The 15,114-nt window shown below is 41.2% G+C and overlaps 1 protein-coding gene across 2 annotated transcripts in view; it reads right to left on the minus strand.

The window, feature by feature from the left end:
• Positions 1-3,773: 3,773 nt before the first annotated feature.
• LOC113044971 (uncharacterized) overlaps positions 3,774-15,114 on the minus strand; it is a 123,024-nt gene continuing 111,683 nt past the window's right edge. For both annotated transcript variants that reach the window (XM_026205026.1, XM_026205027.1), the window contains 5 exons: positions 13,018-13,135; positions 12,340-12,648; positions 9,278-9,482; positions 7,913-8,351; positions 3,774-6,751 (listed from right to left, as the gene is read on the minus strand). In XM_026205026.1, coding sequence (XP_026060811.1) covers positions 5,807-6,751; positions 7,913-8,351; positions 9,278-9,482; positions 12,340-12,648; positions 13,018-13,135 — 2,016 coding nt within the window. In that variant the 3' untranslated portion in view covers positions 3,774-5,806. The remainder of the gene's footprint in view (positions 6,752-7,912; positions 8,352-9,277; positions 9,483-12,339; positions 12,649-13,017; positions 13,136-15,114) is intronic.

Raw genomic sequence — 15,114 nt, forward strand, 5'->3', positions numbered from 1 at the left:
CGTCACTCCCAGATAATCAAATATGGGCAAAAAGGCAGAAGCTGGTTGCTGAGACCACATCCACCTTGCTTGACGGTGGGACAGCAGGCAATCCACCTGTCACTCATGTGGCAACGCCTTTAATTATGCAAAATGTTAAGGCTTAATATAATTTAAACAGAGTTATAAAAAATTATAATTAAAAAAAAACCTCACAGTTGTCATGATGGGTAAAATACAGACTGTACAGCTATATAGCTATACAGACCAAAACAACTTTTTTACCAGGCTGTGAACATGATTTTATTTTATTTTATTATCTGCTGTAAAGTTGGCCCATGGGAGTCTATGGGAATGACTCCCTTTTGGAACCAGCCTCTAGCGGCCAATCGAAGAATTGCAGTTTTAGTCACTTCCGTGTAGGCTTTACGAGAAAGACCGGAAGGTTGCAGCTCGATTTTACCTCACCAGAATGCTAATTTTATCAGTGGATCCCCCTCCATACGAAATTTGGCTAGTTTTGAGTAGCAATTCGGTAGGTTTTGTTGTGAAAACCTGGCAACCCTGGTGGAGCTTCAATTGCTCGTGTTTGCAGGAATACCAGTATTATGGTTTAATTGGTGGTGACCGTGTTTTTACCTACCATATTCCTTTTTACCTTCATTCTGGTAGCATGTGAAAGCTGCATTAGTGAAAACAAAATATGTGTGATGTTTACCTTGTCTGTAGTCTGGATGTTGGAGCATCCATACCGTCCAATACCATTGTTGGTATCGATCCATCTAGGGGTGACCCCAAATAGTCAACGATTCGATGCTTCGATTCTAGGAGCCTGATTCAACTACCAATCTCATAGTCTAATATTCACGAGCTGTTATGATTATGCCATTCATACTATATGGAGGAGCCAAATGTCACATAGAACTTGCGGTTCTCTCCCAATAAGTTAATATGCAACCTATTAAGATAAAGGCGTGAATAAGAATCTGAAAAGAAAGAAGCTTCAAATAAATATTTTAAATCCTACCACCCCTATAGATTTATGTTTCACTTTCCATAATCTGTGGCAGATGGAGCATCTTGTCGGCAGGCATTTAAAAATTTACCAAGACTCAAACTGACACAGGCAGAGACTGGATTTTTTCGATCAGGTAGGGTACAAGTGATTTCAAAACATTTCAGCCGGTTTATATATATTGTGGATATATTATTTACCTGATATAAGATGCATTTGGTTTTGAGTCAAGCGCTTCATTGTAGTACTACAGTGATATCTCTTCAGCGCACAGCGCGAGCAGGTCAAACTACAATGCAGAATAATAATAACTATGACTGGACTGTCACACCCATACCATTATAATGAGAACACCATTATAATAAAATGCTGTGAATATTTAGAGTTTAGGTGCTGTGTTTTTGCACATTGTTTTGTGAAGAACGTGTCCACAGAAGCAGTTTGCATTCAGAGCTGCGCAGATACATTCATTTGCATTCGGGCTCTTTTTACAAATAGCCTATAATTCCTAATATTAACGCTGTGTTGTATAAATAACGAAGGGTATTCTACATAAATTATGAGTTTAATCCCATTGATTAAAAACTTGCTATCAAATGCTCACTCTACTGGTCATCTTCAGCGCGTGCAGCTCAAAACAGAAATGCAGAACAATAATAACTACTATCATATATGCTAACTTTATAAGGAGAGCACTATTGTAAAAATGGTGAATTGTTAGGGTTTCGCTGAGATCTTTTAATCAAAACATCAAAACATTATTTACCCCGTTTGTATCTGCGAGGTATTTGTTACACATTTACCCTGAGTGTTAACATCAGTAATTATGGCTGTCGAATGTCTCACATGACTCGATGTATTTTGCCCCGCCCCCAAACATATGATTCGAGTATCAGTAAGAGCCGAAAAATCCAATTCGACTATGAAAATCCTCAGTCGGGGACACCCCTAGATCCCTCTTTCAGAAGCAATTTTTTCACAAACACTTTTAAAGGCGCTGACATTGTAGCTCCAGCAGTTACATCAAGAGAACAGTAATGGCGGACCGCAGCTTCTCACTCAGGGCTGTGTACATGTTAATAGGGCAGAGAGCATCACAAATGAGCTGGACTTTCCCAGACTATGTCGTCATAGCAGTTTGAAATCTGGAACGCTAAAGTAAAGAGACGGTTTATTAATTATTGGGATTATAAAACAATGAGTGGGTGGATTTTTACTATTATAGGCTGGATGTTTTTTCACATTACAGCATGCTACACTTATAAAAGTGATCTTTGCATTCTATGGCACATTTAAAGCCACCTGACCCCAACATATTCAAGATTTTTTACTGTAATGTGGCTAAATATGGTATGTACACCTCCAGTCTTCCTGGGACCTACAAAAACACAGTCTTGCTGTCCCTTTCAACCCACTGTCTCAGTGGGCCAGATATTAATTAAGTGGTCTAATTATCGAGGTTGGTGGTCATTTTCACCTTGCTGTCCCTGAGGAAGCAAAAGGAAAAAAAAAAAGCTGAGAAACACTTCAAGTTAGTATACCTCTTCCAGATGTCTTGCGGTTGAGCTGCACGCTAATGATCTATAGCTCCATTCTGAGTCATGGAGGATTGTAGGGCAATTCACCAAATGAATCTTTAATGAGGACATTTTGTAGTGAATTAATGTATTAATGGTGAGTTATTTTTATTCTTATCGTTAATGGCATACTTCTGTGCTCCAAGTGTTCTGTGAGAAATGTTGTCCTTTCTATGAAAAAAAAAAAAAAAAAAAAAACGAAATCTTCAGACACTACTTTTAGAAATAACCCATCTGTGGTATCACTGCTTCACAAAACATGCCCAGAAGCTATTTTATTTGTTTGCATAAGAAAAGTGAGAAAATTATTAGTTTTAGCTAAAAGCTCAACCCTTTTTTTCTGTATGTGCATGTGTGTTAAATTCTCACACCCTGCCTATTTAAATATACAGCGCATTGCGTAATAACCTGTGCATCAATTCATTATGTAACTCAAGGAAAGAGCATGCATTCATAATCTCACTTTCTGTGAATCATTTTGAATCCCTTTCCTGCTCTAAGTGAATTTTGAAGCAATCACACTCTCTCTTTGTCTCTCTCATTCAAGTCTACTATTTCCTACGTCAAGCTTCGCAAACGTAATTAAACCAAATTTAATCTTACAGGAAATGTGCAGGAGCTCATGAATAATTAACCAGCCTCGAATCAAAAAGGTGGCAGTGGCTTGTTTATTTGCTGGCACTAGTGGGTATAAGCTTGCTGAAACACAATCACACACACACACACACATATTGCAGGATTGAAGTGAACGATAAGCAGTGTTGACTAGCAGGTGCAGTGGTTTGAAACGACCTTATTTTCCCCACTTTCATCAGATGAACTAAGTCTTGTCAGGCCCACTAACAAATCCCATGCATTTTATGTAATCCAGACTTCAGATAGAGCGAATTTCAAGGTGAACCTCACGGTAAACTTTTGTCTGTCTTCAAGTGTGATTTGAACTCTCAGTTTCCATTATTGACCTTGAGCTGTAAGCCTGTCAAACAGCCTGGGAGTAAGTAGACTAGACATTGTGTTTACTCCCTGCCAACTCTGGCCCTGTTTGAAGAGCCTCTGTGGACATCTCTAAAGCCAGCACTTACATTTACTCAGTGGTGACAAACAAAGACTAGAAGACACACGTGAAAACCAAAAGTCAATCCAGTTAAGAGTTTTCTTTACAAAAAAGAGCATATATACATCAGGCCGCGCACACATCACCTCAAAACATACTGTCTTTATTCAAATTTACAAAAATGAAAAGGAAAAAATACAACAGAATAAATACATTTTTAGTACACACCATCGTGAGATCTCAGTACCAACAGTGCCCACTTAGGGCCACATCAATGCAGTCCAATAAAAAGGCAGAAACCAGGATGAATGCAGTAACTCCACACCCAGTTTACAATTGACCTAATCTACCTGAAAAAATAAAGATAGGCAAAGACACGTGAAGGATTCAGTTCTTTGTTAAAGCCCGTTTACATCAAGACTATTACAATAACTTTAATCGTTGTAATTCTATAAGAACAGGGATGTCCATTCCACCACTATAACGATAGCGACACAGAGGAACGATATCGCTGGAATTTCTTTCAAAACATTTTGTTTTCCCAAAACAGTGACAGCCAATTGAAATGCAGCAAATGGCTGCAGCTCGGTTTACAGAAAATGCATTGGTGTGGGTGCAAATTATCTATTTATCCTTATAGCTATTATTCTTGGTGTAAATGGGCTCCAGGAGATCTGTCTTGCTTTAATCATTCTTCTTACTGTACAATAATATAGACATTAATATTTCATATAACCTTTTTAGGCTCACATTATTGACAAAGAATGACATTTGTTGGGTTGTTTGGCAAGGTGTGTGTTTGTACTGCATGAAGCGCACTGGTATTGGTGCGCATGATTGTGCAGTGATACAGTGGTTCTGGTTCAGTCCAGTCACAGTGAGTCCTTGTAGCCGCAAACAGTGTGATTAATCAGGATATCAATGCAGAGTGGGAGCTCAACCCAGGAAAAGGACTTCACATATATTTATTTGGAGCCTTTGCATTCAATTCAAGTAAAAATAAATGTTCCGTTTGGGAAGAGCAACACATTCGATATCGTACTGTGGAAGGGTTTACTCTGCTTCAGTCAATCCAGTATCTTCCAGTTATATCCAGTGGATTTCGATGTGGGATTATATGTAATCTTCTCCTCAGTTTTCATTTTATTAATGTTTTTTTGTTACTTGAAGACTACAGCACTGTTGTTACTTTTCACAATGGCATTCAGTGATATTTACATTTAAATGCATTTACATAGAACATCTTTTTCATGTTTTTTTCCTCCGATAAAAAAAAACAAAACAACAACAACATTTGTAATCTATTTTCGAACATCATGTATAAAAGTGCATTCTAGCTGAAGCAGACCTGTCAGCTCTCATAAATCATCATGACTTTTTAAATGTGGGATGTTTGATTTTTTTTTAGTAATGGTTGTTTGTGCATATGTTTTGCACAATTTTAGCATCACTACATTTTAATTGTATCATTTTTTTTTTAGCTACTTTGTATGCAATCTGTTCTTGGCAAAAACGTGAGTCATTTTTTAACCCCGACAATGTGACATCCGCAAAGAAGAATTTCCAAGCAGGGTTTAAAATTGATGCGTGTTTGTTTTAGTCTGTGTGTATGTGTGAACACCAAGAATCTTTGTGCAGACACTTATTCAGGACTTTACTGTAATATTCAGTGCTTTCTTTTGAATAATTCAGTCCTCTTGCTTTTGTGAATGTATAAACAATTTCTGTACAAATATTAATTTTCCTACTCCATCGTGTGTTGCCGTAGCTTTTCATCGTGTGTTATTCCGGCCATGTGTTTCTCATTCCCACGTGGTGCCACTGTCCTGCTCGCTGCTGCGAAAATCCGAGTTGAAATCTTGTTCTTTCTCTGTCGTAATTAAATGTGATCTGGAATACAGTGAACTTTGCTTTTCGCTTACTGCCAAACACACTTAAGGAATGTTAAATGCTGGCTAAAGAAACACCGCTCTGTGCTCACACATCCGCTTTTCAGCACTTATTGCTTCAAATTGCATCAATCACTCTCTTCACTGCCTTTGCTCTCTCTGTTCATTTTTCCCTGTCTTCCCTTATTACCTTTCCTCTTCATCTCTCCCTCCTTACCCTTCACTTTTCATTATTCCGGCTCTTGTTGCCTTTTAATCACTGTCCCACCCAACCCCTCTCCTTCTCGCTCTTTCAGACATTCGCATGCTCCTCATCTCCAGACTGCTCCTCCTTTTCTTCCCATTCCCTGTCCTTGTGCTTTTTGCTGGCTTCTGCGTCTCCTTCTTTATCTTCTCCGCTCTCCTTCTCCCTTTCCCTAAAAAGCTGAGCTAATTTCTGGAATTGTGGGCCCCAATCCTCCAGACCTGATCCCCACACCTCCTTCTCGGCGTCTTTGCCTCCCTCGCTGTCCAGGGAGCTGAGGGACCCGGCGCGGGAGCCTGTGCCTTCCATCCCGTACACCTGCACCGAGTCATACGGCGGCTGTGAAGGGTCGAAGGTCACCTGTGCAAGGCGCAAACGCAGGAACTCGCCAACCCTTAGGGCGAGAGAGTGAGCACCGCCGGCAGGTGCTCCCCTTCCTGACCCCTCAGGTTGAGAGGGCCACGCTCCGCCATAACCTATGATTCCCCCAAAAGCCCCCCGGCCCTGGCCGGGATATGGAAGCAGCTGAGGCGTCATATCCCTCCTGCCCAGTGGGTACCCAGTTATCCCCACCCGTTCGTGCCAGTCTCCTATGAACCCGCCACCTTCCGGATACATCCCGGTGCTCAGTGGAATGCTGCCCTCTCTCTCAGGCCTTCCCACCACAAATCCGCTGCCCATCTCCAGCCCACCCCGTCTCAGAGTCCCCTTGTAGTCCCTCTGCTGCTCCCCCTGCAGGATAGTGGCGTAATTGCTGCTGACTGACTGCATTTCTGTACCACCACTGGGCGCATCAGCCACCCCAACATGGTTGGACTCAGCAGGCCCAGCACCACTTCTACTTAGGGAAAGACTGCTCCGCGAGGAGTGCCGAGCAGCTCTGGGGAGCGTGGTGGAGTCGCACATCCAACTACCCGTTGGGCCTGGCCCAGCAACCGAACCGGAACGGGTCAACACCAGCTCTCGTTCGCGGGGGGCCGTGTCTGGTTGGACCTGTAGGGGACGGGGAGGAGCAGGAGGGTTAGAGCGGGAGGTAAGGATGAGTTTATTCTTCTGTTATTCAGCAGAGGGATGCATATGATTGAGAGGATTGTTAAGAAAGGGAAGAGAAAGCAGAAGATATTTCACAATGAGCAGGTGAAAACACAGAAAAACGTGATAACAATGAAGTGAGACAGTACAGTGTTACAGTAGTGGAAGTAAGTGAAAAGTCGGACAGATGGAGGGAGAAACAGTTGACAATAGCTGAACCAGGTTAATCGAGCTCTAAAAAGAACTAACGCTGCACTGTGAGATGAGGATGAGGAGAAAGAGAGACAGCGAGAGACAACATGTGAAAATACACCTTCATCGTCAACCTGTTCGGCACATACAAAAAACAAAACAAAACAAAAAACTAGCCTGTCGGCTATCTAGAGATGTGCAAAACAACATGTTTTCACACACGGGACGTGTTCTCCACACTTCTAATAAAACTTCCAGTGAGAAAATATATCTGCATTGTGCCTTTAAATGTGTGTATGTGTAAAATCAGATATCGAAATTAAATAGATGAGCTCTTAAGATGCACGATGGTATGCATAAATTTCCATGACAGCAAATAATGCACAACATATTTTGTTGCACATCAAAATTGTAAAAAAAATAAATAATAATAATTACATGCAGCTTTCTGCAGTTTTGAATTCATGCTTTTTCAGGATCTGTGTGTGACAACTTTCCCAGTGAAACACACATTGTGAAAAGAATATTAATTTCAACTACGCAGTTGTTTCCCAATCTCCAGTTCAATGAATCTTTATTAGACATAATACATTAATACTGATTCGATGCTGTTGGGGTGTGACTGAGAAGCGAGTCTGTGAATTCAAATTAGCCATATACTTAGTTTTTTACTAGGCCCTGTTTACATTTTCAGTTTACCAAAGCTATTTAACTATTCAAGCCAAAAGAGTGGTCTTCTAGTTGTCTTGTAAGTATTGCTGTTTATTTGAAAGTGCATCAGTTATTTAACAACTAATTTACAGGCTTCCGGAGAATTAAACAAATTAATTTTGCTCCCCTTGGTTTTACCCCAAATACTGTAACTTTGTGATTCTGAACATGGTTATTCCAAGCTTCTTAAATAAATAATGAAGACATATGTTGTTTTACCCAATCCAGATCCTGGCTTTGACTTTGACTCTGCTGGGCATCGCTACTTGCATCATCCTTTGAGTCGTTTTTCCTTGGCGTTCCTCCCTCAGATGCGGTAGTTCCGTCTTGAGATGCTGTCCCTTCTTTAGAGCCATGACCGGCCTCTGCTGTTGGCACGTAAATAGCCCCGGGATCCAGAGGGCCAACCACAGCTCCCTGGTTTTGAATGACTAGAGAGTGGTCTGGTTGATTCCCAGGTAAGCGGTAAGCCAACTCAGATATGCCGGGCTCATAGGGGCCCTGTGAGCGACGTAGCACTGGGAGGGTGTGGCTGCTATAGCAAAACCGCCCATATAGAGTGGCTCCATGACTGTTGTACTGCCCAGGGTCCAGTGTTCCGGCCTGAACCCAGCTGCTGTAAGCTCGAGCCTTATCCTGACTGTGTTGTGAATAACGTCTGAGGGAACACAGAATAGATCATGAAAGTAAGTTTTATGCAGATAAAATGAAACAGAACAGAATATAACTGTATGTAGCCTCAGGAGAGGTAATGTGATAAATGCTATAACACCACAGGTGTCTCAGATGGTGTGGTCTGCTGGGAGCTCACACTCTTCAGGCCTTCTTCTGCTGTTGTCACACCTTTGATTTCAGTTTAAACTAATTTGTAGTTCTTTAAAAATAAAACCAAATGTGGAAGAAAAGTTCAAATTCCCTGTTCTTTGTAACAATTCAACATAAAATAAACAATGATCAACTTAGATCTCATTCATAATGGACTATGGAATTATTACAACCCAAAGAAGTACACTGATGGCTAAAAGGACTGTGATTTATTTAAATAGTGAGTATAAATAAAATATGCATGGTTTTAAAGGGGTTTCAGAAGATTTAAGGCAGAATAAAAAGTATGATTTTTTTTCATATTTTTTTCATAAACAGCTCTAGGTTTATTGTGCTTGTTTTTTGGGTGACATTTGTCCAGAAATATTGTTATTGTACATCAATATGGCTATAAACTATGTTAATAATAATAATCACAGTAGGAGTAATAATAAAAATAATAATAATTTAAGAAAAAATATTTACAGTACAACTGTAATATTACAATTTCAACATTTACAGCCGTCTTAATATTTTATGTTTATGTTAAAACTAAAAATGTGAAGCATGGAAAAGAACAGTCAGGATATTCAGTTAAACTTCTCAATGTAAAAAAAAACAAAAAAAAAACGACTTATGCCATAATTGTAATTTTGGGGTGAATTGTCCCTTTAAGTGCACTGAGGAAGCGCTTTATAAATGTGCAGGAAGAGCGAGTTGATGTAACAGATGTAGCCAACGTAATCTTTCATCATATGTGCCCTGCTGAGCCCCACTCACATGTTCCTGCTGTCCAGGGTGCGGTACCCCCTGCGTGCGTTGTGTGGGGCACTCTGTAGTGCTGTGATGTCGAACGCAGCCGTGTCAGCCTCACCACCTCCTTCATCATCATACGTGATGATGTTCTCTCTTACATCATCCTCCTCTAAAGGTGAGAGAGAGTCTCTTTTCTGCCTGCGCAGGGACAGAGACAAAGCACTGACAGCTAGAGAGAGAGAAGAGAAACAGAGGGAAAGAAAACAGTGAAAGATGAACTGAAAAAGTGTAAGCATTTTATGATGCCATTTATAAAAAGGGAGGACGTGTATGTTTGTGCTGGCTGACAAATTTTTGCAATAAAATTGCAGGGTGCTACAGAAAGACAGATACTCAATAGACACATTAGAGCAGCTGGCAAACTAACACTTACACAGAATGATGCCCCATAATTACATTTATGACACAGCTCTAGGAAATCCTTGATTCTGATTGGTCAATCGTAGCATCCAGCGGTCTGATTGTTTTATAGTATTCACCGGCATCCATGAAAACACTTTAAACAAGACCGTTCATCCAAATTACTGAAATGGGTGATACTTTCATGGACTTTCTCATTTAATATATAAACACAACTGCCGCCATCTAGTGTTATTTACCCTAATGTCAATGATCTCAGAGGACTTAAATATAAAAACTACTTGTGATAATGCTGTTAAATTTCTTTTTGTAGTTTTGTTTTGTACATTGTTGGGGTATATTTATTTTTTTCTTACTGGTCAGTGTTATTTTATAATTATTTCTATACTACTATAGTATTGTCATGGTCACTCAGGGAGGAAGGAATGAGGAGACGCTGGAGAATACATTTTTATGTGAACTTAATTTAAAAAGGGATACAATCACTGGAACTCAGGAATGACGTTTGACAGCAGACAGGAAAGAAGGGGCACATCTCACTATACAATAAATACACACATGGGACACACCTGGGAGCAAATTTACTAAATCAAAGACAGCTGGAGCACATATTCACACAACAAGGAAAGGAACAGGAAAAACAAATAAGGAAAACAGGAACTAAACACATGACAGATCACCCCCTCCTCCGTAACAGGGAGGTAGAGAGGGTGCCATTGAGGCTGGTGCAGGACTGGAAAAGAGTGGAGACGAGGGAAGTCTCCAGGGCATTTCAGGAGGGCATGGCGGTTCTGGCAGTTCAGGTTTCCATGGCCGATCAGGGGACTCAGGAGGCCATGGTGGATCAGGGGACTCAGCCATGGCCCCCTAAAAATAATGTTCTTGCGGAAAACTAGGAATCCTGGGAATGGGGCGGAGGTGCTCTGGAGGAGCGGGCACTTGAGGGTGATCAGCCCTTCTTGGGCTGAACTGGGGATCAGGAGCCCTTTCTGGGCTAAACGAGGAATCAGTAGTCCTCACTTGGCTAAATGAGGAATAAAGAGCCCTCCCTGGGCTTAACTCGGGATCAGGAGCCCTTCCTGGACTAAACAAGAAATTACGAACCCTACCTGGGCTTAACTGGGGATCAGGACCCCTTCCAAGACTAAACGAAGAATCAGTAACCCTCTCTGGGCTAGATGAGGAATCAGGAGCCCTCCCTGGGCGTAACTGGGGATCAGGGAAGCATTTACGAGGTGCTGGCACTGGAAGGAGCTCTGAGCAAACTAGAGCAAACTCTAGTGCTGGAGATGACACTGGAGCGAGCTCTGGTGCTGGAGATGACATTGAGCAAGCTCTGAGCGAGAGTGAGCCACAACTGACGGGCTTGACTTTGGAATGACCGGCAGACCTGCCACAGGAATGGCCTGCAGGCTTGCCCCATGAACGACCGATGGGCTTGACTTTAGCATGGCCGGCGGGCCTATGTTCGGAACAGCTGGTGGGCAGGAAGGAGACACGACCAGCAGGGTTCACTTCACTTCACAGCTGGTGCGCTGGACTTTGGAACGGCCGGTGGAGGGGTCCCAGCTCAGGATCAGAAGCTCTCCAGACACCGGATGACTGCCTCCTTCCAGTTGAGGTAGGTGGTGTCTGGGAGCTCCACGGGGTGATTAAGTTATCCCTAGCCGGAGAAGAGTCACAGGGGTTTCCTCCTCGATGGAGCTGGCATGGGCGAGGGGCACGGATGTACTCACTTAACTTAAAGGGTCAGGGTTTGCCTGAGCCACGCCAATGAACATCACTCGTTCTTCCATTATTTTTTTATAGGGTCTGCTGTTCTGTCATGGTGTCTGGCGGAGGATGGAATGAGGAGACGCTGGAGAATACTTTAACGAGAATTGAATTCAGCACACAAAGGGATACAATCACTGGAACGCAGGAATGACGTTTGACACCAGACGGGAAACAAGGGGCAGAACTCACTATAGATACACAGACAACTAATTAATCAAACACAGCTGGAACACATATTCACATAAATAGGACAGGAACAGGAAAGACCAAATAAGAATAACAGAAACTAAATGGAAGGACAGGGAACTAAATCACCTCCCTATATAACAAATTATCATCCTTAACAGCCGTGAATTCGATTCGCTGTTCATCAACAAACAAGCAAATGCATTTTAAGTTTTAGCTATTTTGTTATGTGCTTTTTTCACTTTTATTTTTTCTGCTGTTTTACTACATTACATTATTCATCTGAAGCAACTAGCGGTTAAGGGTCTTGCTCAGGGACACATTGGTGTCTCACAGTGGATTCGAACCTGGGTCTCACACAACAAAGGTACGTGTCTTATCCACTGCACCATTTTTTCATTTTAGTCATTTTAGATCTTTAACTTATACTTTTTTATTATTTATTATTTAAATAAAACTTAAGTAACTTTTATTTCAGTTAGTTGTCAATGCAACATTTCTAATTTCGTTGCAGATTTTATCTCAATTAACAAAAAATATTTTACTACCTTTAGTTTCAAACACAGCTAAATGGATAACTCAAATAATTTCAACTCAAATGTTCTTTGAGTCTTGGTGCTGATCACCCTGTCTGTGTTTATTTTGCGTTAACAGATATCTGACTGTACATTACCACTGCCATTTTTAAGTTACACTAAACTTACCCAGCAGAGTGGCCACACAGGCTAAAATTGCCAGCAGGGCGGCAGTGCTGAGTCCAGGGGAGGGCAAAGAGGAGTGCTGGGGCAAACAAACCGTCTCTCTGTCCCACTCTGCCTCACTTTGCCTTTCTTTCTCTCCGGCCCGGGCTCCACCCCTCAGACAGGGACATACGGACACCGTGACTGTCCCTGTGCTGGTCAAACCGGAGACCCCATCCCTCAGAACCAGCGGGACATAGAGTGTGATGGAGGGAGAAGTAGAACGAGACAGTGTCTGCAAAGGTGACGCCAGCACCAAACTAGCAGTGGGGCCTAGAAAACGAGAATAATGAAAGAAATGAAGACAACAGGGAAAAAAGGGGGCTTTTAGATCAAATTGAGCTCGATGGAACTTTAATTTAATTGAACTCAATCGAGTGCAGTTTAATTCCATTGCTACTTGTATAACATTTGTACAGACCAGTGAGTCGAAATGCAGCATGAATGCCAGAGCACATTTCATCTGTGTGTGCCGGGAGAAGATAGATGTGGCAGAGAAGCAAAAGCAAACAATGGGGAAAACAAAGGAGCAGGGCACAAAGCAGCCACACAATGTGGTTCCAGACACAGACTAACGGATCAAGAGAGACGCCGATACACAAGGCTGGGTGGGAGAATTTTTTTTTGGAAGAGACTGCAAACCTCCACTCTCCCTGATGCTGAAGTTGAGGGCAACGTTGGAGTCTGGAGGGATGTTAAAATGGACGGCGCTGTCATTTCCTCCCTCGTCTCTATCAATCGCCCGTAACACTTGCACCACCTGAGAAAATGAGATAGGAGAAAGATGGAGAGAGAAAGAAACCAAGGGCCAAAAGGGAGGAAGGAGAGAAAGAGGAGGAGAGCAAAGAATAATGTGAGGAGAGAGGTTCATTAAAAAAAAAAAAAAAACTGATCCACATTTTAATCTAAGATATCAGCATTAACCCCGCTAGCACCTTTGCAAATAGGTGACCAGAGACTGATTAGCCCACACCGCACCGTCAAACAATAATTAACTCTGACCGAGTAGCGAGCCTTGGGGAACACCAAAACATAGACACAGCTTTAGCAGGTGCTCTAAAAAATAGGCGCTGACACCAGAGATCCACCTAAACTACAAATAATCACTCAATGAGCCTGTTTTTGCAATGCTCCCCCCACACAATAAGGAAAACATTTTTTTACAAAAACAAGCCATGTGATGCGGATCAGAGCTGTGGGTTAATGCGGTTGTGCTGAGGCATGAAAAAAAAAATTCTGTGATTTCAGTTCTGCTCTGAGATAATGTCAAGTCACATTAATATTTGCCATAGTCTTAATGGTCACCAAACTTTCTTGCCATAATGTGACGGTAAGAAGTTATGCAAGCTTCCAGTTAAGCAAGCAAGCAGACATTTAGTAAGAGCTTTTATCAAAAGTAAATTACACTATGCCCTAACAAGATAAATCAAATAAATGTCTTCTATCACTTTTGGTCATAACCAGATGCAATCACGAGCAACAAGCAAGACCTCATTTTGATGGTCATTAGGTTGATAGGTCTGCTGCACTGCATCTAGTTTCCCTGCTCATACTGAAATTTTCGCCAACATACACTGACAAAAATGACCGTAAAAAAGTTTAGAATGTTGTAAAATATTTATATCTCAAATAAACGCTGTTCTTTTGAACTTTGTATTCATCAAGGATTCAATATTATCATGGTTTCCAAAAATATTTGACCACAACTTTTTTTTTATGATATTCTAATTATATGACCAGCTCCTGTATATATATATAAATACAGCTACCACAGAAATAAATTACATTTTAAACTATATTAAAATAGAAAACATCCCACAAAAATCCCACTAATAAAACATCTTCGAAATAATTAAAACAGCTATGTGTTGCTAGTTTTATGATCTTCAGCTGCAGCACATTGCAAGTGAAAGAGATTTTGGAAATTGACGCATCATTCTGATTGACTGTACTTTGTTGTTTGTTTATTTGTGTCAAGCCACATCCTTTTTTTGCATTCAATATGAACAGAAAAATCGGACTTATATCAAACTTAATGTGCATGTAAACCCATTCAATATTGTTCCAGGACCAACAAAGTTCATAATAACGTTGATCCAGGACCTACTTATCCTAACTGGTGAAATAACAATAAGCTTTCATTTGACCACAAGCTGTGAAGACAGCAGAATGACGAAGAAAGGAGAAAGGACATAAGCTATGACAGCTCAACAGCTGCATGCCGACCAATTAAGAGTTAAAGAAAAGACATGAGTCAGACAAGGAAAAAACACTACAGAATTATGGAAAGACAGGCAATCGAAACAAATGAGAGAACCGGAATGAAAGGCAAAATGGATGAAAGCCAACAGACCAAAAGATGAGCAGATTATAATGTATATCTATGTATGCGTGAAGCATCCTGTAAATGTGAACAGCAGTGATTCAGCTGCAGGGTAACGTCAGAACTAATCAATCAGCATGCAGGCTGTATAAATGGACACATTAACAGATGTGCACAAAAAATGACTAAGAAAAAAAAAACCTTTATGCACCACCAAATCCATATGAACACAAAGAGTGTGAGTCAGTGAGTCTAAAGGGCTAAAGTTGGGAGAAAAGGTAATTAATCACCCATAATTCATCTGCGACAATTACCTAATTGCAGAGCTTATGTTGAAGGACTCTCATTAGAGCACTTCCTGCACTTTTACATTTTGGTGGAGTAACAAATGAACTAGTCAATGGAGACAAGCATGA

Source organism: Carassius auratus, chromosome 27 (genome assembly GCF_003368295.1).
Source record: "Carassius auratus strain Wakin chromosome 27, ASM336829v1, whole genome shotgun sequence".
Taxonomy (NCBI): Eukaryota; Metazoa; Chordata; class Actinopteri; order Cypriniformes; family Cyprinidae; genus Carassius; species Carassius auratus.